This window comes from Capronia coronata (assembly GCF_000585585.1).
Source record: "Capronia coronata CBS 617.96 chromosome Unknown acBCG-supercont1.2, whole genome shotgun sequence".
Classification (NCBI taxonomy): domain Eukaryota; kingdom Fungi; phylum Ascomycota; class Eurotiomycetes; order Chaetothyriales; family Herpotrichiellaceae; genus Capronia; species Capronia coronata.
Genome location: NW_006912894.1, coordinates 715,613 through 739,519, shown reverse-complemented (window position 1 = coordinate 739,519; position 23,907 = coordinate 715,613). Strand labels below are relative to the sequence as shown.

At 53.5% G+C, this 23,907-nt stretch overlaps 9 protein-coding genes across 9 annotated transcripts; 4 read left to right on the top strand and 5 right to left on the bottom strand.

Moving 5' to 3' along the window:
- Positions 1 to 440: 440 nt before the first annotated feature.
- On the top strand, positions 441 to 2,153 carry A1O1_01937 (uncharacterized protein; the record flags this gene model as incomplete). The annotated part of the gene is made up of 1 exon (XM_007722849.1): positions 441 to 2,153. The coding sequence occupies one exon, from the start codon at positions 441 to 443 to the stop codon at positions 2,151 to 2,153; it is 1,713 nt and encodes a 570-aa protein (XP_007721039.1).
- Positions 2,154 to 2,988: 835 nt separating this feature from the next.
- On the bottom strand, positions 2,989 to 6,073 carry A1O1_01936 (transcription initiation factor TFIID subunit 5; the record flags this gene model as incomplete). The annotated part of the gene is made up of 2 exons (XM_007722848.1): positions 2,989 to 5,190; positions 5,267 to 6,073. The coding sequence occupies 2 exons, from the start codon at positions 6,071 to 6,073 to the stop codon at positions 2,989 to 2,991; spliced, it is 3,009 nt and encodes a 1,002-aa protein (XP_007721038.1).
- A 957-nt stretch (positions 6,074 to 7,030) lies between these two features.
- A1O1_01935 (uncharacterized protein) lies at positions 7,031 to 7,600 on the top strand (the record flags this gene model as incomplete). Its single annotated transcript, XM_007722847.1, has 1 exon — positions 7,031 to 7,600. One exon carries the CDS (start codon positions 7,031 to 7,033, stop codon positions 7,598 to 7,600), a length of 570 nt encoding a protein of 189 aa, XP_007721037.1.
- Positions 7,601 to 8,495: 895 nt separating this feature from the next.
- A1O1_01934 (uncharacterized protein) lies at positions 8,496 to 11,963 on the top strand (the record flags this gene model as incomplete). Its single annotated transcript, XM_007722846.1, has 1 exon — positions 8,496 to 11,963. One exon carries the CDS (start codon positions 8,496 to 8,498, stop codon positions 11,961 to 11,963), a length of 3,468 nt encoding a protein of 1,155 aa, XP_007721036.1.
- Positions 11,964 to 12,726: 763 nt separating this feature from the next.
- Positions 12,727 to 13,881, bottom strand: A1O1_01933 (uncharacterized protein; the record flags this gene model as incomplete). Its single annotated transcript, XM_007722845.1, has 2 exons — positions 12,727 to 13,444; positions 13,568 to 13,881. 2 exons carry the CDS (start codon positions 13,879 to 13,881, stop codon positions 12,727 to 12,729), a joined length of 1,032 nt encoding a protein of 343 aa, XP_007721035.1.
- Positions 13,882 to 14,815: 934 nt separating this feature from the next.
- Positions 14,816 to 15,469, top strand: A1O1_01932 (uncharacterized protein; the record flags this gene model as incomplete). Its single annotated transcript, XM_007722844.1, has 2 exons — positions 14,816 to 14,875; positions 14,948 to 15,469. 2 exons carry the CDS (start codon positions 14,816 to 14,818, stop codon positions 15,467 to 15,469), a joined length of 582 nt encoding a protein of 193 aa, XP_007721034.1.
- A 1,622-nt stretch (positions 15,470 to 17,091) lies between these two features.
- A1O1_01931 (uncharacterized protein) lies at positions 17,092 to 18,954 on the bottom strand (the record flags this gene model as incomplete). The annotated part of the gene is made up of 1 exon (XM_007722843.1): positions 17,092 to 18,954. One exon carries the CDS (start codon positions 18,952 to 18,954, stop codon positions 17,092 to 17,094), a length of 1,863 nt encoding a protein of 620 aa, XP_007721033.1.
- A 952-nt stretch (positions 18,955 to 19,906) lies between these two features.
- Positions 19,907 to 20,838, bottom strand: A1O1_01930 (F-actin-capping protein subunit beta; the record flags this gene model as incomplete). The annotated part of the gene is made up of 2 exons (XM_007722842.1): positions 19,907 to 20,693; positions 20,807 to 20,838. The coding sequence occupies 2 exons, from the start codon at positions 20,836 to 20,838 to the stop codon at positions 19,907 to 19,909; spliced, it is 819 nt and encodes a 272-aa protein (XP_007721032.1).
- Positions 20,839 to 21,655: 817 nt separating this feature from the next.
- On the bottom strand, positions 21,656 to 23,678 carry A1O1_01929 (uncharacterized protein; the record flags this gene model as incomplete). Its single annotated transcript, XM_007722841.1, has 3 exons — positions 21,656 to 23,140; positions 23,338 to 23,569; positions 23,626 to 23,678. The coding sequence occupies 3 exons, from the start codon at positions 23,676 to 23,678 to the stop codon at positions 21,656 to 21,658; spliced, it is 1,770 nt and encodes a 589-aa protein (XP_007721031.1).
- Between the last annotated feature and the right edge of the window lie 229 nt (positions 23,679 to 23,907).

Sequence of the window (23,907 nt, the reverse complement as noted above, 5' to 3'; positions counted from 1 at the left end):
TTCATGCCTTGCGTTCGCCTGAAAGAGGAGCCATCCTGGACACGGTCCGACGGTCCGACGCTCACAGCAATCCAAACATGGTCTATATACGTACCAAGCACGCCCTTCGACGAATAATGTTCAGCCCGACCGATGATCGGACAGGAGTCCGGGGAGGGAAAAGCGCCGCGGGGAGGAGTAACAGTCTCCGAATGGTCCAAGAAACATCGGGTTTTCTCCAACAAACGCAAACATCCTCATTATTTGCCGTACTGAAAGAGTAACCCGGCTATCGGCAAGATCGCGCCAGCGATTCGAATGACCAAAGTCCCACTGGGAAGAACATGATCCGAAATGCCGTCTTCCCCAGATTTGTTGTTATTCGCCATATATCTTGTTGACCCGGCCAGGGTAGAACTTCTTGGCCTACTGCAAACCCTGGGGCTGGCACCGACCTTACCATGCGAGACCAGCAGGATGCACAAGAAAAAGGCCTGGCCACGGATGGGAGCACCATGACTCCGAACACAGACGACACAGCCTCTAGCATCATCCAAGATGTTCCCATATCCGATAACCCAACGTTCCACACGACCAAAACTTCTATTGACTCTCATGAGATCGAATATCGCTATTTGACCTTCCAATCAGACATTCCCCTGACTCCCATCTTCCCACCCGACTTCAAGGGACAAGTACCACCATGTCCGAACCTACGTGACTACGAGGATCCTTTCACCTGGTCGCTGACCCGCAAGAGATTGATGACATATCTTTCATGCTCTGTCAATATCACCGCTTCCTATTCGGCAGGCTCATACTCTTCGCCAGAGTACATACTCAGCGAGAAATGGGGCGTGTCCCGGGTCGCCTACAACGTCGGCATCACCATCTTCACGTTGGGTTTCGGACTGGCTCCGATGGTACTGGCACCCTTCTCCGAGATCAATGGCCGAAGACCAGTGTTCATCGCCACCGGCTTCCTGTTTGTCATCTGCCAGCTCTCTTGCGCGCTCACCGACTCCTATGCCGGAATGCTTCTAGCACGGTTCTTCTTGGGCGTCGGGGGCTCGACGTTCGCCACGATGGTTGGCGGAATCCTGGCCGATGTCTGGGAAACAGCTGAGCGAAACACGGCCATGGCCCTGTTCACCGGCGCGACCATGCTCGGAACAGGTCTGGGACCTCTGGTCAGCGGCTTCGTCGCCCAGCGTCTATTGTGGCGCTGGGTCTTCTGGATCCAAGTCATCACCAGCGGCACGATGGTCTCGCTAGTGGCCATCTTCTTCAAGGAGACGAGAGGCAGTATCATCCTCAGCCACAAAGCAAAGATCCTCAACAAATGGTACAAGAAGCTCGAAGACGCCGGCGCTCTCGGCATGCAAGTCGACGAGACCGATCCAGAAAAGACGACCCTCCACAACGCATGCCGCATCCGCTGGAAGGTCCAGACAGACGAGGACAGATCTTCTCTCGGCAAGATGATCGCCGTCTCGCTATACCGCCCGTTCCATATGCTGTTCACCGAGCCTGTTGTGTTCTGGTTCAGCTTGTGGGTCGCATTCTCCTGGGCTGTCTTGTACATCCAGTTCGGATCCATCCCGTTGGTGTTCGAGGCCAACCACGGCTTCACGCTCGAACAGACAGGCGCTGTGTTCGCCGCCGTCTGTTCCGGGGGCGTCATCGCGACTTTCCTCAGCATCCTCCAAGAAAAATGGGCCGTGAGACGCTACCCCGTCAAAATCAACGGCAGTCCCGAAGGCCGGCTGTTGTTCTCGTGCATCGAATCCCCGCTCATGCCCATCGGCCTGTTCTGGTTCGGATGGACCTGTTACTCGTCCATTCACTGGATCGTGCCGACTTTGGCCCTTGGCGTCGCTACCATGGGCATCTTCAGCATATACCTTGCCACATTCAACTATATTGCCGACGTCTACCATGTCTACGCCAGTTCTGCGCTCGCGGCGAACGGACTCTGTCGGAACCTCCTGGGTGGTTTCTTTCCACTGGTTACCGTGCAGATGTTTGACGGCTTGGGATTCCAAGCCGCGAGTAGTCTGTTGGGCGGTATCGGTGCGGTCTTGACGCTGGTGCCGTGGATTTTGGCTTTATATGGTCCCAAGATCAGAGCCAGGAGTAAGATCGCTAGTTCTTTTACGCCGCCTGGATCTTAGGTCAGCTGGGGACATATATTATATACAGACGCCTATTGGCATTATGTACTTATGGCCTCCTAGCGTCTATGTATTGGAGAGTGGTGGTGGTAGACCTACATCGGCTACCTTTGGTGGTATACTATATAATCTAGACTAGACAGAGCGGTCTTCTACAATTACAAGCCTTCAGAATTCATATAAGTCGGGTAGACATTGGTTCATTCACAGTTGTTAAAGATAGACTCCCGGCTCATAACCAGTCCTTCGAAACCCGATACAATGAAGGCGTCTACCCTCCGCAATTACTTATAGAGGATATCTGTACAGGCGATCGTCCCGTACACAATTCTCTCGATCAACGATGCAGTATGGGCGGTTGCCATTATTTCAAAAAGGGGGATACTACTCCAAGTTTCTTCCACACTCTAGGAATTCACGAATACTCCTAAGGCAAATCACTCTACTTGCCTACCTGTAACTACAGCGACACGCTACATGTTCATCACAGACGAGACAGAAACGAAGACGAATGATTTTAGCAGTTTTTTTGTTCAGCTTAACTAAGCTATGGAGCGGCCAAGCGCCCATTCAAGAGCAAGAAAAAAACAAGGCAAAACAAGCCCGATGCTCATACTCGAGAACAAAACAGACGCCGACAACGGCCACACTTTTGTGTGTGGCAGCGCCACCACCAACGCCAAACGACACAGCAACGAAGCAAGCAAGCCAGCCAGCCAGCCAGCCCAGGGCAAAGACAAACTCCAACAACCCACACAAACAGACACACCATCCCTGCACCCACTCAAAAACCGGCCATTCCCCCGGCCCCCTCCCCGACCTCCCAATCACCCGTCTACTTGGCCTGTTCAGGCAAGTAAGCGCCAGCGGCCAGGACCAAATTCATGTTGGTGAATTTGGTCAAGTAGACGGGCGACTGTTTGGTGAGGAACGCCGAGATCTGGTCGTTGCTCACCCCGGCCTCCTTGCCGCGCTTCTTGTGGCCCGACGCGGTCGAACCACCCATTCCACCGGCAGTGGCGCCATTGCCGGCACCAGCACCAACACCGACACCACCAGACGCCGACGAGGCCAAGTTGATGGAAGATGGCGGAGCAGCATTGCCACCGCCGCCGACATTGTTGGCGCCATCTGCCTTGCCAGCAGCAGTGGCAGCTGTGGCTGCAGCACCACCAGCACCAACCGAACCAGCACCATCGGCCTTCCCTGATGCAGGCGCAGCAGCAGCTTCCTTCGCCGGACCGGCGATGTCCCAGGCACGCACAGTGCAATCTTGGCCGCCGGAGACCAACACATTCGATTCGACACTCCAGGTCAAGGACCAGATGCCGCCTTTGCCGTGGCCGCGCAGTTTCTTGAGCAGGCGACCTGGCGCGAGGTCCCAGACGAGGATGACACCGGTTTCGTCGGCAGAGGCCAACAGCTTGCCGTCGCGGCTGCATGCCAATGCGGTGATCGTGGCAGTGTGACCGGTGAACATGCGCACAGGGTTGCCATTGGTGACGGCCCACATGCGGACGGTTTTGTCGGACGAGGCAGAGAAAACGTAGCTAGAGTTTGGATGCCATGCGACACAGTCGACGTCGTCGTCGTGGCCGGCGAGAAGACGGACGACCTTGATCTTGTCGGTCTGCCAGATTCGTGCGGTTCGGTCGGCGCCGCAGCTGGCAAAGTAGTGGCCAAAGGGTCCCCATCTCACATCCCACACGGGTCCGACGTGGCCGCGGTAGTGGACGATCTGAGCCATGGCGTCCAGACTCCAGAGACGGATGCTGCCGTCGCCGCTGGACGACAGAAGCCAGCGCGCATGCGTCTGTGCGGCTAACGGGTCGGGCTTTGGGTCGGCTCGATATGCGGCCGGGGCGAAAGAGACGCTGAAGACGGGGCCGGTATGGCCGATGAGACGATGGTTGTTCTGTTTCTGGCCGCCTACTTCGGGACCGAAGGGCTTGCCGTCCATGGACCAGATGCGGATCACGGATTGGTAGAAGCCCGCTGCGACGAAGTTGGAGTCGCCCGAGATGTCCATGCAAGTGATGCTGTCTTTGGTGTTGTGGAACGTGTACATGACCACGCTGACGGCTGGTCCGACGCCGCCGGTGCGAGACTCTATCTTCACACGGTCGCGGACTTCACGGACCTTCATCACTTCAATGGCAACGTCGCGTGCCGTCGATGGAGGGTATGGGATTTCATTACGGGTTGGACCTTCATCGTCGTCTTCTTGCTTGATGTTGAGTCGTTCGTGGGTTTGTATCAGAGACTCTCGTCCTGCTTTGGTTTCCACTTCCAGGTCGAGATCCATGAGGTCACCCCGTAAGTCTTCCTCCAGATCTTTCTCCAGGGGTAATTTGCCCAGCTTGAGAGTGGCGAGGTTGTTGCCGACGTTGGGGTCGGTGGAGGAGATGGCGTTGCCTGGACGATGGCCTGGGATGCCCTCATCTTCGGCCGGCATGTCGTTACCTTCCTTGCCTCGTGAGATGACAGAGGCGAAACTGAATCGATCATCTGACGCACGGTCAACCTCGCGGATGTCAAGGTGGTCCTGGATAATGGCGAGCATCAGCTTGAAACCGGTGTCGGGTAGACTTTCGAGGAAGGACATGAAGGCAGTGAATGCGTGGTGGGTGAGATAGAGGCGATATCGGTTCTCGCTGTACAGTTTGCCAATCTTTTCTTCTCCATGTTCAGGTAGTGTCATGAATTGAATACCGCGCAGGTCGTATTCATGTTCTGGCTTGAAGTCGTCCGAGAACTTCTGGAACAGACGTTGTGCTTCTTTGGGATAGAATAGCTTCACCAGGTCGAGGTAGGAGTAGACGAACATTGGCCAAAGGAGTCTCTTAACTTCCGGCTTGTATGTGTCAAGAACGTCGTCGGTCCATGCTCTCATGCGTGAGAAGAATTCGAAGTAGCGTGGTGGTCCCGCAGGTGTGGGTTTGGCTTCGGTGTCTTTTGGGAGTTCTTGGTTGGCCGATTCTGCGCGGAGCATGGCTTCGGTTCGGTAGTAGCCTTTCTTCGCCAGATAATCAATTACCTGGTCGAAACGGTTAGCTTTCATTCGACCATTGTGTGACTGTCATCAAACAAAAGAGAAAGGAAAAACATGCAACATTGATCCAGTCGCTCAAGTATTCGATCCTATCTTCCAGTGCCTGTTGGTTTCGGGCCTCCTCCTCGATATCTTCCACGTATGCGTAAGGATAATAGGGATTGAAAGGAGGCGCAGGATGTTGTGGAGGTGTAGTGGGAGGCCATACGTGGGCCGGAGAAGGGTGACCAGACGTATGACCAGTTGGAGGTAAACCAGCGGGAGGTGGACCCATGGGGCGGACGACAGGCAAAGGAGGGCCAGCATTTGGAATACCAGTGAGAGGAAGGCCTGCCGGAGGAAACCCAGCGGGAGGGAAACCAGCAGGAGGTAGACTAGCAGGGAGATAGCCAGTGGGAAGATAAGGCGAGCCGGCTGGAGGGGGCAGACCAGGTGCCGCAAGCGCAGTTGATCCTGGCATACTTGGCATAAGAGTGATTGGGACAGAGCCAGTTGTAGGAGGAAGCCAGGTCAATGCAGGACTTGCGGTATTACCAGGTGTATTACCAAGCAGCGGGCCGTTTGCGAAGAATGATCTCTGAAGAGGACTTCCCGGAAGCGGCGCCGATGATGACTGCACTGGGCTGAAAATATTGTCTCCTGGTAGAGGGTTTGGTGATGTGCCCACCGGAGTTGATGGTCTGAAGACAGAGTTTCGCGGTCTGCCCACCCGGTTTCGAGGTCTACCCCACGCGTCCAGAGGTCTACCCGCGGCGTTTGGCGACTCTCCCACCGCAGTCTGTGGAATTGGTTGATCTGGTAGATACGGCGGATTTGGTCCAGAGTCAGGAGGGCCTGTTCTCCCTTGCGCAGGCTTCGGAGGTGCCATGATCGAGGCGCGAGGCAAATGATGAAGTGGCTTTGAAGAAACTTGATGGATATGGTATGAAGAGTGATAGAGAGGGTGAGAGAGTTCCGTGGGAGGCAGAGAAATGATCTATCGTGGGCCAGCGAGATACCGAGAGAAAAGGCCTTGGCTTATGGCACATGAATGTCACAGGGTTGAAGGTGCGGGAGACTGGACTGCCTTTGTTGTTCTTGTGCCAGGACATTGCTCGTGGGGCGCCTCATAAGATCCATTGCTGCGATGGCAGCCGCCACGACAGGATGTGTTTCCAGGGTCCCCATAGTTTCATGGAACAAGGCAAAGCAGAGCGCACGCGACAAGGAGGATGTACTCACTATTTGATTAAGATTCTGCTGCGACATGCCACCACCACCGCTTCCCGAGGCAGTAGGTGTTGGTGCTGAAGGCCCAGTTACCGAGCCATTCGGGACACCATTTGAGTTGGGGTTTGTGGTAGATCCATTAGGACCGTTACTTGCGCTTCCCGGCGCCGGGTTGGGCACGTTTTGCCCCGACATGGCTACGGTTCGCTCATGCGCTGGAGAAGTTGTCGTGACGATAGCTGTTGATGAAGAAGGGTTGTTGGGATAGACAGTAGGAGAGAAAGGTGGTCGACGCGACAGGTGAAAGTTGTTGTGAGAAGTGAAATGAAGTTCAGATCGATTCAAGAGTCGCGAAGTGAAATACAGCGAAGACACAGCGACGACGCAAGGCTCGCCAAGGATTGATACCATGCTAACCGGATGTGAACATTTTACCGGCAAACCTTCCATAGCAGGCCTTCCCCCCTGTTATTGTTTGCTCTGTTTGTCATGTTTGTTTGACCTTTGCCCAAGCCATCCAACAACATCCCCTTGCGACGCATTTGAGTGTCCAGGGCGACAATCATGTAGACCACAAGAATATCTTTCTCCACGCACAGCGACTACATCTTTGAACATGGATCTCGACTCGCCGCGCTCTTCAGCTGCAGCGCCATCTGCATCCTTCACCCCCGCGAGTCGCATCGCTGAACTGAATCAGATTGACCAGTCCATTTCCACACTCCTCTCCGCGGCGTCTGATGCGGTTTCCATCCTGTCCAACACACCAGCTTCAGAAACATTGCGACAGGATCTCAGGACCGCCGAATCCGCCCGCAGTGCCTTTACGGCCGCAGCAGAAGCATACTTCTCAAATTTGTCATCGATCGAAGTTCGACTACGGCGCCAAGTCTATGCATTAGAAGAGGCGGAACTCATCAGACCAGGAAATGAGAGAGATACAAGAAGAGGCCGGACATTAGGCGGTGATTCAGAGTTGCCAAGAGTCGGAGGCGGGCCTCTTGACCCGAGCTGGTTGAATGCAAGGGCAACGGACAAAGTCGGGGCTAGCATGAGACAAGAACTTCTGGCTCAAGCGCGAGACTTTGTCGAACGAGCAGCACAGTCATCACAGAACGGTCAGACAAAGACAGGAGATTCAGAATCTGAAGGACACAAGGATAGCGAAGATCATGAACTGGGTTGAAAACACCAACTGCTGAAGATACCACGACAAGTGTTTTTACATCTCACCAAATGCTCTTGGGATCTGAATTATTGGGACCTTAATCAGAGCATCTGTGCAAATGCACCTGCTAGCATTCACGCCACAATTTCCCATATACGGGAATTTCCACTCAGGATGGCTCTCCCGCTCAGATGAATGGCCCAAGGGGTACGTCCCCGTTCGCTACCTCTGGGTCTCAGGAGAGAGTGGGCAGTGCGGACCGTGCGGAACACTACAACAGCGCGCACAATGATATGCCAGCCGCTTGAGGATCCTAGAGCCAAGACCTATCGCTGTAAAGTCAGGCTCGAACTGCCTGCTGAGGGGCCAAATCTGGGCACCACTGTGCCATCATAGAAGCTTGATAGCCGAGTGATGTGCAAATAGCAATCAGAATGAAACTATTGCGGCGCACATTGCTATTTGTATGCTGACCTTGTAGTTGTCCATATAATCATAGTATAACATATTGTTTATACTGTGAACAAAGAAAGATGCCTGGTATTAGTAGTACTATGGCAGTAGAGACCCTTGACCTTGACGTTCTGTTCCGCCAATAAGAATGCAGCTTGGCACAACTCCCCGACACTGCAGCGCGACACTGCAGCATCACTTGTGACTTCAACCTCCAGGTTGAACTTCAAGAAGTTATTTAATGTTGGAAGTGCACATTGGGAGCTGCAACTTCTCTATCCGTCTCCATCTCCCATCTGCTGTATGTGAAGCTACCTGCCTCCTTTCTTTGTGGCGACAGCTGGTGAACGTGCGACTTGCGTTTTCATGTTAGTCGATAGAGGAGGTTGTACCTGGTCCGACGCCTACGTTTCGCATTAACATGACCGCTGAAGTCTAAACAACCGCTCGACACTCCCTCATGGCTTCCGATCCGCCAAAGCCCCAGCCACAGGAGCTTTTCGTCAGAGCCGATGAGGTAGATGCGGGCACGTCGATTCTCTCTTCCAGCACAGAACTGCCGCTGAGTGCGCTGACTCCTTCCGATGCTGCCCCTGCGGGATCACGACCAAAGGCGCCGCCGCGGCCAATCTTAAGGCGCGAAGGTTCGGCACCACCGCCTCCTCCGCCATCTCAGCCACCTCCTGCTCCTCCACCGCAGACTGATCCTACAGATTCTCTGAGTCTGCCGCAATTAAGGCAGCTAGTGTCACAGTTCCCGAAGACCGAGCAACGAGCCTATGCGTTCCAGTATCGGGATACCGATAGTTTTGAGTCCGAAATTGACGAGTGGTTTCACTACACTGAACTCGAGCAAGACCGTGACTACCTTCTCGTGTCCCTTGAAGCCTTCGAGCAGAAATGGAGAGACTTCTGCCAGGATCAAGATATCCCCGAAGACACGACCTGGATCACGGTGAGCCAGGATCAACGACTTCACTTTCTCGCCAGTCTGGTGCACGATCTGCAAGACTCGGATTATGCTACTCGTGTGACAGCGCTCGCTTGTGTCTACTACATTCTAACCGGAGCATGGAGTACCACATGCGATTTTGAAACCAAACAGGCGCCGAACGAAAATGAATCTGGCTCTCAGTCGGAAGATGCCTGCACCAATGCCGCCCAGATTCAATGGATGCACAAAGGGGCAGACATGATTCAACAGAGCTCCATCATACCACAGCTGTATACCTGTTTGATTCAAGCGGCCAAGGCTGATTCAACCAATCCTGCGCCAATAGAAGAAGGTGGAGAAGCCAATGATGGAGCGTTTGGTGAAAATGAATATCAAGAAGTCAGCCTATGTCTTTCGTCCTTCTACCTCTTGGTGGAGTCTTCCAGAGTCAGGAGCGACACAAAGCCTGGACAAGACATACGTCGGAGTATCGCCTCTCTGCAGCCTAATTTCCTCGTTTTCCTTGCCAGGATGATTTCACGGTTACGATGGGATGATTCCTACAATATACCCCTCATGCATGCCTTGCAACTGTTTTGGAAGTCGATTCTTTTGGTTTTTGGAGACGTGACAGAACATCTGGAAACGATCAAAAGTATTTTGCAGCCACGAGATGACCCTTTCTCGGCCGATGCAGCCCATCCAGTACTTACAGCATCGCCTTTGGACTATCACATGTTTCGACAAGAGATCACATCGAAATATCCCGCCTACAATCCGCCATTGCCGCTCATACCCCTGGAGACCGATCAGAAGACCATGTTGCCTCCACTGCCACAGCGATCATCCAGACCTGACACCATTCCTGGGGTCTCGAGCCCGGGAACGGGTGGTGGAGGGACTCATGGATCCATTTTTCACCAACCTGTTCACATCGCTACGCCGGCTCCCTCGCCTCCACCATCCCCTATTGGTCCCGGCGGTAAGGCTGCCAAAAAGCAAAACTATCAGACCAACCAGAATTTCCCGTTCCTATATCCGCCTCTAGATGATTCGAGCAACGTGATTGGCGGGAAGGGGTCAACCGAGTTCCAAGATTCGATGGTAGGGAAGAAGTGGGGAGGCAGCGACGTTCCTCGCTCCATCATCGAGGCAGGAGAACTCTTCGCCAGTCGAATGAGGATGACACGCGCAATGCGCCAGCTCTGGCGGGAGCGAGACCTGTTCATGAAGTATGAGAGAGGCTGGACGGGTGCTATGACAACTATTGGGGAGAAGGATGGAGATGGCGACCCGCTGACGGAAGACGAGAAAGGAATCGACAGCTTGGACGATCCACAACTCCGGGATCGCATGCATGCAGTCGAAGAATTCTTTCGGGATGCGCTGCCGGACCTGCAATCTCTGGTGATTGTGATGATGAAAGTTATGCTCACAAACGTTCAAGACATTGCCCTCCGCAATGGTGGTTTCCAGGACCCGGCGCAGCAAGGTGGTCTTAATCGCACCAAATCGAATCCTAACATGAATCAGAATCAAACACTGCCCATGCCACCTCCGCCACTCCGTCCCGACGAAATGACACTCGAGGACCTGGATAATGTCCGGTCCCGCGAGATCAGCCAGAAGGCAGTGTCTGGGGCCATTTTCTTGATGTTGAAATGGTTCAAGCTGTCTCACGTCTTGAAGTTTGAGTACCTCACTCAACTACTCTTGGATTCAAACTACGTTCAACTCACTCTGAAGTACTTTGCACATCAGAACTTGGAGGATCTGGTGGCTTTCAAGTACGATCGTGACGATTTGAGTTTCTGGCATTATTGTCACGTCCACTCCGACCATCCACCGCTTTCACCCACCAGTCCGGACGAGAGATCAGAGACTTCAAGTGTCGACGAAGCCATGCCACCACCTATTTCACGCCATCGAAGATCTCCCACCTCCAGATCTGACGTTCAACAAGGTTCGGATCAGCCTCCTGCCGAGCAACAGATGTCTGACGGGCAACGTCCTTCGGTCGATGAGCTCGGTAATCCTCTATGCCCTCTTCCAACCACTCCTATCACGACCTACTCATTCCGCCAATTTCACACGGCGATCCATCTCCTCAAGGTCCTGCAGAAAGTCACCCGGGGCAAGTCCCATCGCATCTTGTTTCTCGTGCAGTTCAAATCATCTCAGATTCTTCGGCGTATCCTCCGTGTTCCAGACCAAACGTTGCGCCTATATGTGTTGAAGCTCTTCAAATCTCAAGTCCCCTACTGTGGTCGGAAATGGAGACAGAGCAACATGCGGGTGATTACGGCGATATACCTCCACTGCCGACCGGAGCTGAGGGACGAGTGGCTGGCTGGCATGCACGACGCTAATGTCGAAGGTGAAGTTGACGAGGCTGTCCCCTTGGAGTGGGCTCTGAGAGGTTTGACATTCTGGTGGCAGAAACGCATGTATCCTGGAGTTATGAGGCGAGGAAGACGAAGCGGCAAGGCCAAGGGCAGGAAAAGCCAGAGACCGTCGAAGCCACTGGAAGCATCTTCGACCACTGTAACATCCGGCGATGGACAAGGGTTGGATTCTGACGCCGACCTCGACAAGCTTCTCGAAACCGACCTCGCCGAAACAGACCTTGACGAGTTGGATGCTGATGATGAGGACGAGGAGGAAGGAGGTCAAGAAATTGACGACGACGAGCGTGACTTCTTCCAGCGCGAGCTTGACGCCATAGGCTGGGGCCTGGCCGGACTGCGACTGGCTGAAGGGTCAGAGGAGGTGGCATTTGGCGAGGAGGCTGCCTTGGGCGTTAATGGTGCCGGAGGATACGGTGCCGAAGGATATCCTGTGGCCAATGGAGTTGCGGGAGGGAGTGAGTATGGTGGAGTTGCCGCATCAGGGTCGGCCGCGCCATTGACTCCCGTAGCGCAGATGCAGTCGTACTCACAACCCCAATGGGTGACGGCGGACGCCGCATCGCTCGAGAACTGGCAAAACAGTTAGGAACCGTTACACCCTGCACCCTTGTCGCATGATGAGTATGGAGGAGAGGAAGGAGAAGACTACAGTGGGCGCTACGACTTTGACGACGATAACGACGACGGCGACCAGAATGGGCATGAGCAGTTGAGTGGCCTTGGTATCAATCTTGATCAGTGGCTGCCGCCGGGAGGATGATTGTGATTTTGGGCAAGGCTACGGCTTAGGCTTGAGTTGGGTTGTGGTTGAACTGAACACATGCCTGAGAAGGGTGACAGTGGCTCAGTCAGCCGAAAGAAGAAGACTTATGATGCATAATGCATAATGCATGATAGAGGGAACAAGGCACAAGACATGACAAAGGGAAAGGGAAACCAGCGAACAAAGTCAATATTGTTACGAGTGAACGGGAGGAGCTGTCTTCGACATAACATTCAGCATCACACACAACGCATGACAGGCCGGATTGAATCCACACACCTTTTACTACTTCATGACTTGACTGTACGCACCCCTGGCCATGTGTGATGGTGGTAGTGGTGGTGGTACATGCCCAAGATACCTACTTATCGCTACCTACCTATTGCTGGGGAATGGTATGGTATGCTCTTCAACTTTGGAATGGGCACAAACAAGCATATCCAGCAACCCATTGCGGACAGTGAATTAGGTACATACATAGCCTGTGAAAGTCTACCTAAGTCATTGAAGACATCGTTGCTCTCTCTGTCCCTAGCTGGTGCTCTTAACAAGATACATGGCAATACCATAACACTTTCATGTCTCCTTATAATTTCGAGCCTGAGCCAGACTGTTTTTTGATCCCTCCCACCCCGGTAACCTGGGCCCCGGAGAGGATGAAATCAGGATACTCAAAGCCCTTTCCCGTGCCGGTACCGGCGGTGCGCCAGGCACCGCCATCGACTACGAGCGCGCTCCCAGTGACATAGTTGGCGGCGTCACTGAACAAATAGACGGTGGCGTCGGCGATCTCCTTGATCAGACCCCAGCGACCCAAGGGAATGCCTTTGCCTGGATAACCGCCGGGCGTGGACTGTTGTTTCTTGGCCAGTCGATCCATGCCTTCGGTGCCGGCGATCGGGCCGGGCGCAATCACATTGGATGTGACTCCCAACGGACCGTACTCGATGGCGACATTGTTCGAGAGGGCGTCGACGCCGGCTTTGGCCACAGCGACGTGCGTCTGCATGGGGAGGCCGGTGTAGTGGATGGTGGCGGAGACGTAGATGATGCGACCGCCGGGGCCGGGGGGACCGGATGAGGACGAAGAACGAGAACTGGATGTCGAAGTGGAGGGGGAATTGGGGGGCTGTTTCTTCGGGAGGGATGATGAGGAATTGTGTTTCTTTGCCGAAGCCACCAGGTGTGGCAGGGCGAGTTTGGTCACGTTGTAGGAGCCGAGTACGTCGATGTCGATGACGCTTTTGAATGCGTTGGGTGACAATTGCGCGAGAGGGGCGAGGAAGTTGCCTGCTGCGCCAGCACTGCCAAAGCCCAAGGGCGGTGATGTTAGTATGGTCAATAATGATAAGGGTCTTAAAGAGAGAAGGTAGAGAAGGAGTCATGCTTGATCCGGACATTCCCAACCTGCTGTATCTGACACTTACATGAGGAAATCAATGCCTCCTAGCTCTTTGACGCATGTATCAATCGCCTTTTGGAGACTGTCGATGCTGCGTACGTCCACGGCTCCGATCCCTAATACTCTGCTCCCCGGGCGAGCGGTCGCTATGTCTTGAGCCACCTTCTCCGTCTTTTCTACGTTGCGGCCGACGATGCAGGCGTCTGCGCCTAGGTGGACTAAAGCCCGCACCTGGGCTGAACAGATGCTGCCGTTGCCGCCGGTGCAGAAGACCACTTTGCCGTCGAAGAGGCCGTCACTCCATACGTTGGATATGTATTCATGTTTCTCAAGAGGCATGGTTAGGTATGCGTATTGTCGTCGACTCCGGCGGAAAAGGTGGTTTCAATGGACAGGATATGGGGTTTGATGAATCGGGGTGCTGATGGTATCGTGCGGTCGGAGGAGAGGAGTCAATGGGAGTGATCAAGCTGGGTGGTCAGCACGCATCTCAGGTGGTGGGTGTTGGGTGTTATTGTTTCGCTGTTATGGAACCATCAGCAACGGCCGTAACGGACTTGAGGGGAGTGTCTCGTCCACCACTCGGATGAACTTTGTATTGTGCTGAAAAAAATGTTGATCAGACAGGTCGAGGTCGCGGTGTCAGCATTGTTTGTTGGATCATCTCCACCCAAGAGTCTGGGGGAAGATGGAAGATACCGAGGCATATAATATAATGGGTGGAGCGATAAGCACTTTAGTAATACTAGTGTTATCATCAAGCGTCTATCGGAGGTGCGCAAGGGCGGCATCACCCTATTTCTTAAATAGATTAACCAGGCACCGCAGGCGAGCAGCTGGAACATCATCGTCGGCACTTCGATCCAAACCCGGTAAGGTATTGAATCACTGGCATTTGACTTCCCTTGCCTTCACCATCTCCAACAACCCATCATCACCTCTTCATCCAAGTCTCGAAAAGGGCTTTGTCATCCCTGTCATTCTCACTCTCACAGACCCGTTGTCGTCGATGATCTGATACCAAGGCCCCCGCCATCACTACTCAAAAGCAGATCGCAGATCGCAGATCAAGTATCCTACTACCTACTACGTACTACGTCGCGGAAGGCCGAAGGCGGAAAGCTCTCGATCACAGCTTCATTCCGCCACTCCGCATCAACCCACGAACCCAAGTCCAATACAAGCCAGCCCTTCTCTACAACAACTTACTCCCAACAACGACACACTACTTACATACACACATTTACTCACATACACACAACCGTCCGCAACCATGCCGTGCCCGATAAGCATCACCAAGTTCGTCGGGACCATTTCGCTCGGTCTGCTGACCGTACGTTGCTCCCCTGTGAAGATGAATAGTCAAGAATGCGCCCCAATTAACATCTTATATCACTGTCTCTAGGGAACAACATACACTCTCACCACCATTACTCTGCCCTCGCTTGCCCTCCTCCCGTCGGCGTCGCTAGCATCACGCACGCTCGCCACCATCCAGACCAAATCGACCCGGCACATCCTGACTTTGGCCTCCATCTCCTCACTGTCGCTCATTACGGCGTTCAGCCTCGCCTCTCCGCGCGGCCGGCACCCCTATCTCCTCTACACCGCGCTCGTGGCGTTCATTGGAGGCCAGGGCGTCGAATACTGGTACAACGGCCTGTCACGGTTCCCGCGGGTCAGCCGGGGAGGGAAGAAAGCGTCGTCTTCAGCAGCAGGATCTGCCTCCGCTAGAGTTCCCAGCCCGGGAGGCTCCGATAGCAGCGGATTCATCGAAGTCGAGCCGCACGCTGGCGACGACCAGGTCAACGGAGAGAAGGTCGAGATGGAGATGGCCCGAGAGCGCAAGATCCAGCTGGTCAGAAGTTGGATTTCTGGCTTGGGCTTCGCCATGGGTGTTGTGGGTATCTGGGGCGATGGGGCCTGAATGGGTTCTACAAACTCCCCAATGTTTATGCTGTTTGCTGTTGATGTGGTGGTTTGGCTGGAGATATGCGAAGGCGCAGAGTGGGCGGCGCAAAAGTGGAAACATTGGAAGGAAGTTGTGCACACTCTTCTTTTTCCTACCCTCTCTCTCCAGGGCGCTGAAGATAGGCTCTGACCATGGAGAACGACACGGTGGAGAGCTGGAGGAGGAGAGAGAAAGAAGACTGCCTTTGTCCTGACTGACCCTCCGACAAAGCATCGTCAATGACTACGACATACCATTCGTTCTATGCACAGCCACTGATCGAAGGCTGGCTTACAATTTGCAACATCTGCTCCAACCGCTACAGACATACCTATACCAGTTACCAAAGTCTACATCTCTACATGACAATGTCACCAACTTCCTCTCTGTATTGGAAACGCCGCTTCCGCTCAGCTCAAAACTTGCCTCCTCCCACCTCAATCGGTATCCCTGGTGTCTTCCTGGCTCCACCTTCGTGAAGAAGCAAAAACCCCTGGCTCCCAGCTGGCGAATTACGGCGTACTGGCAGTACGGAGGGAAGGAGGTCTTTTTTAATTGCTCGACTCACATACTCTATCATGCATGGTGGCTTTGCATTGCATTGCATTGCTTTTCCTTCACACACAATAGTCGAAGCTTACCCCTTATCAAGAACGAGCTCTTTAGTGACAACGGAAAGTATTTCCAGTACCTACATGTGTCTGTCTGTGCTCGTAAAATTTGATCTTCGTCTCTTCTCAGTCCCGCGGCCCTACGTGGACCAGCACTGCAGCAGTCTCCCCATTCACATGTCTGACATTCGCGACAGCCTCGTCCCATTCCAATCTTCATTTTTTCCGCCAGTGACTCGACCTGCCTGCTGTCACTCGACTGGAAAGATATTGTAACAGGATGGTACGTGTCCTGTTGTATGTGTCGTACTCTGAACCGGCAAGACTCGGAGCGGTTCTCGCAAGGCCAAGGAACTGTCTTCTTCGAAAAGCAAGCCTCAATTGGGCCATTGCCAGGGGTGTCAGACTGGATAGGACAGTTTCCATGTCAGACGATTCTAGTGCGTGCTTTGTGACCAAGTCGCAACGAGAACAAAGTTCGACCGATTCGAGTCAGCCGGATAGTATGGTATCATCTCCTTGTCCGAGTTCTTGTTGTACGGTGCGTGTTCGGAACCACCAAGAACTCAACCACGTCTAAAGCGCGATTGACTCGCTCGGGACGTAGCCACAGCTGGGATCCAATCTCTCCTCACCAAAAGGGTTGCGGCCTCCGGATTCGATCACTTAAGCGCGTGTAGCATTGTATTTCGCGGGTGTATAACACCAGTCATGCAACATGGGCAAATTGTTGAGCCACAGTCATGGCCGGAAGAGAGAGTTTTTCCAAGGAGATAACCTTTACTGGTCGAGAATGATCGCTCTCCTTGGACTGTGGCTGCCTTCTCGCCGGCCATTTCTTTTCCGACAGGCCGTTGGCTGTGAAACTGGTCTCGGCCCGTATGCATATGCCTGAAATGGTAAGGCCATGCCTCAATCCTCAATCCTAGATGTTTCGACAGAGTCGTATTGTTTGTTGTATTCTCTCTCCCTGTGCGGTCTGCCAGATCATCCAGGGTAGTCATGCAAGTGGACTGCCGCTCCCACAACGGTGGGCACGCTTCTCGGCACAGGAGGTAAAGGTAGCTGACTGTGCAGTTGCACTACAACATTCCCGGGAGGGCCCGAAGGCATAGGCGGTGTCCCCATCGGAGACGGAGTCATGGTTGTTTCACTTTCCTGCGAACTAGAGCTGTATGCGGGTAGATTCAAGGCTTGATCATTATAGGCTGGTCTCTGTTGTGCCTGTAAATGTTGCACAGTGACCACACCTGTCATGGGCCGTCCGAAACTGCCGAGTCCGGCAGACAAGGGGATCTGGAGACCTTTCGGTGGTATGGGTGTTGGAACGTTGTCGCTCGCTCCAGCATAGCCTTGCTTAATGCTCAAAGGCATTGGGCCGATCGGTGGTGCCATGTTTGGCAGGTTCTCAAATACCTTGGTGAGCAGCAGAGGCAAGTAGCGAGAGGCACCGGATCGGAGTTGTGAGATCAGATTGAGAAGCTGGTTCAAATACGCCAGCGGTGTCTCATCTTCAGGGGTCGTTGCTGCAGGCTCCAGAGGCACGCAAGAGATAACATCCGTCAACGTACATGCCACGTCAAATAGTTTCTCAATCAGTCCAATTCCGTGGACTTCCATGGCATCCAGAGATATGTTCGCAACATCTTGGATCAAATCCCGCGCTACCTGTATTGGAAATTTGAAGGTCAAGGACAGATCCAACGAACTCGAGGACAGACAGCCGTTGGTGATGGAGAGTTGCCAGACCATGATGCGCAACCAGTGCAATGTGACCTTAATGTCCGCTATCTGACTTTCGGTTGTCTCGGGCGTACTGGGTAGGGCGTTGCTGAGCCGTTGCTGCAGTTGTGAAAACCAACTAGCCGTACACTGGCTCTTCGCTTTGTTCCATAACGCCATGAATTCATCATCAATACAGCGGAAAAGGCTGATGAGGTGCAAAAATCCGGAGATGCTTTCTTCTTCCGCGGTTCCTCTGGCGTCCGGTAGCTCGATTGTAGCGTGAAGGCTCAGAGGGCGATGTCTTTCCAGAGCGTACGCTCTTTCTGTGACCAGCAGTAACCAATAGGTTCTCCTTCTGTAGATACTCTCGATAGGATCCAAGGTCAGATAGGAGGCTTCCTCGTGCATGCCCATGATCTGTGCCAAGGTGGCGGCTTCACGTAGATGAAACCAGCACATATTCTGTTTTTCGAGAGTGAAATAGCAGCTGAATAGGAAGAAAGAAATCTGGACAGAGCTCAAAGTTGGCGATCCTATATAATCGACAGATTTCCGCACACGAATGATATCGTCCAGGAGCATGTTTGCGTACCCATACCGATTCTCCGGGGGTTCGCCTTCATAATGGCTACCCGGCGCGACGGCGAGATTCATGCCAGGCTGAACCATCACAAACGCGCAGAGGGATGCTGCGAGACAGTACACTTCAGCGTCGTCGGCGAAGCGAGATGTAATGAGGTCTGACAGCGTCTGACGATCCAGAATCCAGGCCGTCGTACACATCTTCACGAAGAAGAAGTCGACACAAATCTCCATCGTATCCTGGGAGAGAAGGGCTGGCCTCCGTGCGGACGGAGGAGACGTAGGTGGGCTGTTGAAGTCGAACACAAACGGGTTTGTCGCATGGTTCGATGTTGGTCGGGGAGGACTCGACTGCTGTTGAGTGCCCCGGATCTCTGAAATGACTTTGGCCCGCGACCCTTTAGGACCTTTCTTCTGTGGCACAGCAAGATATGTGCAGTGAAGAGTGGCCTGGCCACAATTGTTGCATGGTTGGCCTCCTGAACAACGTACTTTCCGTCGATGGCATGCATCACATGCCTTCTTGACCGGCGGGGTCGACATCATCTACTGCAGCCGACAATAGAAGCAGATATGTATGTTCATTGGTCTATGCATAGGAAAGGGCAGCCGGGCAATGGCAGAATAACAGTATTCGGTCCTGCGGGAGTTCGAACAAGGCTGCGGTCAGTGGCCACGCAGGAAGCCAGGCCTGCCCTGGGTCCAACGATCTTTTCTTCATCTCTCGAAGGGGGAGGGAGCCAACACTGGGCTCGTTGGAGTCATATCACCAGATGAGGCCATGGCAGCCAAAGTAGAGTTTCGGTGGCGGAGGCTTGAAGAGGTCGTTGGATTGGAGGGAGTATCTGTCGCCGTCGAAGCCTCTCTTGCGACCCCGCGCTCGCGGCCATCACATTGAGGACGGACAAGGATGTCGATACGGGCCAATCCTTGGGCAAAAGGAGGATTGCAGGGATGGTGGTCGGCTGAGGATGCTGAGTTGGGCAAAGGAGACAAGAAGGTGACCAGGGTGCAGAAATTGAAGGTCAGAAGCCGTGTTTACTTGCAGATGCCGATGGAAGAAGGTGAGCTACCTATACCAGTAGTACTTTCCACTGCATCTCTACCATCGAATTCAGCGTGCTTCCTCGGACTCAACAGGAGAACTGGAGTAGATGTTGACACTTAGGTTTACGGACCTTGCGAGTGTCCAGGCTCGATGGACATTCCTCGCGTTTGACCATTCCAGATCGTACCTTTTCATTAAAGGATTCACTTGAGGCTGGAGCTGCGGCTGCGCCCATCGACTCACTCAGCCAACAGCTCAAGTGTATCAACTCCTTCTTGTCCGGCAGCTGCCTCCCTTTGGATTGATCACGATCATGTCGACAATCACATATCTGAGTCGGCAGCTCTCAGACCATACACCGTGACTCCCCGATATGCCGCTTCAGCCGATATCTCTCCCATCGAGTGCCATCGTGACATGCCAATATCAAGCCAGGTCTGAGAAGTCTCATTTTCCCATGCTGGATATCACATCTCTCTGGGCCTGTCGTTCCTGATTGATGTCCGTCAAAGGTGCCACGCTCCGGAGGTCGCCCACGACGTCCTTCGCTTTCCCAAAATATACCTCTTGCAGCATATTCCTCATCTTGCCCTCCATGTCTTCAACAAGACGACCGATGTTGCACACGTGGCCTCCGTCTTTCCCTTGTCCGCCGACATTGTCTACCACCAAGTCTGCCTCCACCTGCCTGGTCATGCTGCCCGCCAACTTTAACGAACCGACCGCCTCATTCTCTCGACCCAGATGCAGAATCACAGTACTGGTCAACTTGTAGTGACATGTGCGGCCACTGCCTCTTCTCTCGTCAACCTCGAAGACATGGATACTGTCCCATCCGGCTTCTTTACCGCCGCTCTTTTTCAGTAGAACGACCCCAGCAAAGCCGTCGTCGAGATCCCACAGATATACGCTTCCGGTACCACCTTCGTAGTACATTTGGCGGTAAACGTCGAATGCAGTGTTGGCCTCCACCTCCATCTTTCTCACCCGGTCGCTAGGATATGTTGCGTCGTCGAGTGGTGGGTCAAATTCGTTGCTCCATGGACTTCGATACGAGTCCCCATCTCTATTGTAGTCACACAGCAAGTAGTCACGGCCCGTCTTCTTGCATCTCGCCGAGGTCAGGGGTTGGTCCACAGAAGAGAGCAGGTCTTCGGTCAAGTCGGGCACGAGGGTCGTGATCGCATTGAGGTTGTTCGATACTTTGAGCGGAGATAACCTTCGCAGGAGATCTCTGATTATCAAAACATTGGGTTAGCTGTAAGTCCTTCTGAGGCATTGTCGTCCAGGCCGACTCGAAACCAAACGGCACTGGGACCATAACGGCAGAGGGATCGGATCACTCACAAGGCCGCATCGAATTGTGCCTCGCTCGCCATCGCGAGTTCTGGGTCCAGCAAGACTTCCTGTTGCACCGCTGGTAAAATACGAACTATCCTTTACCACGAAAGGGTTGTTGTTGGCGGTAGGTGATTGCAGGCGCTGGGGCAGGCAGAGAGTGGTAGGGTGAGAGGTGCGTGAAGCTGTGGGGTTCAGTTGATGCCGCAGTCTCTCTCGCGCACTCTTCGTCTCCCTTCAGAAACACCAACAACACTCGGTGCTGAAAGCTTTACCTCATTCTCCCACTACACCTAACACAGAGAGACCGCTATTATGCCAATAAGAGTCAATGTTGGTCCATTCTACGAGGTTCCTTCTTAACATATGGAGCATGGAAACACATACACAGACACATACCAAGAGCGAGAAGGCAAGGCAGCGAGAGAGCAAGGAAAATGCAGAAAGAACGTCGTCGACTAGTACTGGGACCAACATCAACTGTATTGGTACAATAACCCTGATCTGAGTTTCCAGAACGAGTTGTCTCGATTCATCAAGTAGCTGGACGAAGACTCTTTTCGTCTTGCGTCCATGTCTCCTATTCATTGCGTCGTGGAAGAGCCATTCTGACCACGGTGCTTTTTCCATGTCATTCAGCATGATTTCGTAGCTCAGCAACATGTATCGCTATCACAGCGAACCCTCCATAGCCGGCCATGTGCACCGAGAAAAAGAAGACCTCCCTTTTGGCACGTTCAACGCCAGTACAGGCAAGCAATGCTGAGTAAATCAAGTGCAAACCCACGCCATCGCTCTTGATACAGGACAACATCCCCAAACCGTCAGGCAAAGCCAGCTGCATGGCGACCTCATGTTTCATGACTGTGTAGCAGCCTGAGTACTCGAGGCGTGGTTCTCTGTCTGTCCTTGGCCACCACGCCCTCGGCCTCCTCGATATCCACCGTTTCCATGTCCGCGATTGTAGCCACCGCGGTAGTTACCACCATACGGTCGCCCTCGGCCATATCCACCACCTCGACCTCGTCCACGGAATCCAGAGTCAACATTTCCTTGTCCAAATGTCTCAATATTCTTTTTGAACTCTTCACTGCGGACCTGTCTGCCATGGAACCGCCCGTCAGACCCTTGTTCACGATCCCTGGCCTCGGACGAGATATTGTCGAAGAACGAAGTGGACTTGTTGTACGCCGCTCCAGCACCAGTAAGACTATCTTTTCTCTCCGGCGCGGCGTCGGTTGCGCTGTCGTCGGCTATTTCTGCAAGACCGTTCTCTTCCTTTCCGGCCACGGGTGGAGAACCCGACGCGATTGCTTCCTTCACCAGATCTTCCTTCTTGAATTTGGCGTTTGCAGATTCGAAATCGAAGTCTGACTTGGGAATTTCCATCTTCTTCGGTCCACCACCACCGCGCGGATAAGTGCTGCCTCGTCCACCTCGAAGGCCGCCTCTGCCACCTCGTGCCGTGCCGTTGGCTGTGCTCGACGTTGACATTTCTGCAACTCGTTTGGACAAAGCATCAACAGCGGCAGCTGAGGGTGCGGACTTGGTCTGCGAGCCAGCCGTCTGTGGGTTGAGTTTTGCCATGGCCGCTGCAACAGCCTCCTTCGCCTGTCGAGCGGCTTCATCCATCGCTGCCTGAGATGGCATTGGCTTTGAAGGCTTGGCTGCCGCATTCCCATTGGCCGACGTATCTGCTGTAGGTTGGACTGGAGGGGTGAATGACTTCTGATTGACTTGGAATGGTATTGCAGGTGTGACTCGATTAGTCTTTGGTCCTGGAGGAGCTTGTGTTGGTGGAGGAGCGGTTGCAGTTGAGGCGGGGGGCTTAGGAACATTTTCCGTTCGTGCGGTGTTCGCTTGGGGAGGGATTGAAGGCTGAGCAGTCTTCGGAGGTGCAGACGGTGCCGATCGCCCAGCTTTGTTGTCTGGCAGTTCTGAAGTGAGGGTCGAAGAGGGGGCAGGAGCGCGCCCCTTGGGTTCAGGAGGTTGCTGTTGTTGTGTTGGCGGTGGCGGTGGAGGTTGAGGTTGCGGCATGTTGCTGCGTTGTCCAGGTGGCCCGATGGGAGCCTGACCGTGTTGGAAAGGATGAGGACCAGGACCAGGTGGAGGTGGAAAGCCCTGACCTCCAGGGGGGCCAAAGTAACCTGGAGGTGGCGGGCCGTATGGCGGGAAACCTGGCCCTGGACCAAAGCCTCCTGGGGGAGGTGGACCATAGCCTCGTCCAAATTGACCAGGAGGAGGGTAAAAGCCACCGAAGCCAGGATGAGGAGGATAACCCGGAGGTGAGAAGGGAGAGTCTCGTGGTGGGCCATCGATGGATGGACCTGGCCGGGAAGCATTCTGCATGTCACATGCGGTTAGCAGGGGCTTCAATGCACGCAGATTGTGATCATGAGCTTGGTTTTTGCCATAATATCAGAAGGAAGGCAACGGAAAATATCTACACGGGTTTGCGCATTCAGAACAGGTCTGTGAATTTACATCCGAAATATTTCATCATTTAAAAGGCTGTGAGCAAGAAGCAGAGACCAACATACCAGTATGGCGGGATCATTTGGCATGGAAGGAGGGGGAGAAGGTTGTGATTGTTCTTCTTCGGCGATCTTGATGTCCTTGACGTCGCTTCCACGGAAGACAATGAAGCCATATTTCTGTTGTGAGGGAGGAACGAATTTTTCGGCATTGCGATCTTCTGTACCGAACGAATAGACATTTTCCAAAGCGATGGTGGATTGCTCAGGGTTGATCTCGTGGAGAGTACCGACATAGCTAGAGCCCGAAGCTGTCAGCGAATCTCTCTGTTAGAAGAGAGGCACACCACCTACCGGATTTCGCTTTTGGAAATGAGGTTAAACCGTTGACCGATGAGGTGATCCATGTCCGCGACAGGATACACACAAGCGCAGGCAAAAAAAGACTATTGTTACATGAAGAAGGAAATGCAGCAATGAAGGGGTGAGATAGATCCGAGTTTGGAGTGGTGGTAATTGGTGAGAAGTGGAAGACGAGAGATGTAGAAAGAGAGAAGAGGAAGAAGAATTCGAGGCTGCGCTGGGGATCGAAGGTTACGGTGGCTTGTAATTGAGGTTACTGCTGCTAACAAAACT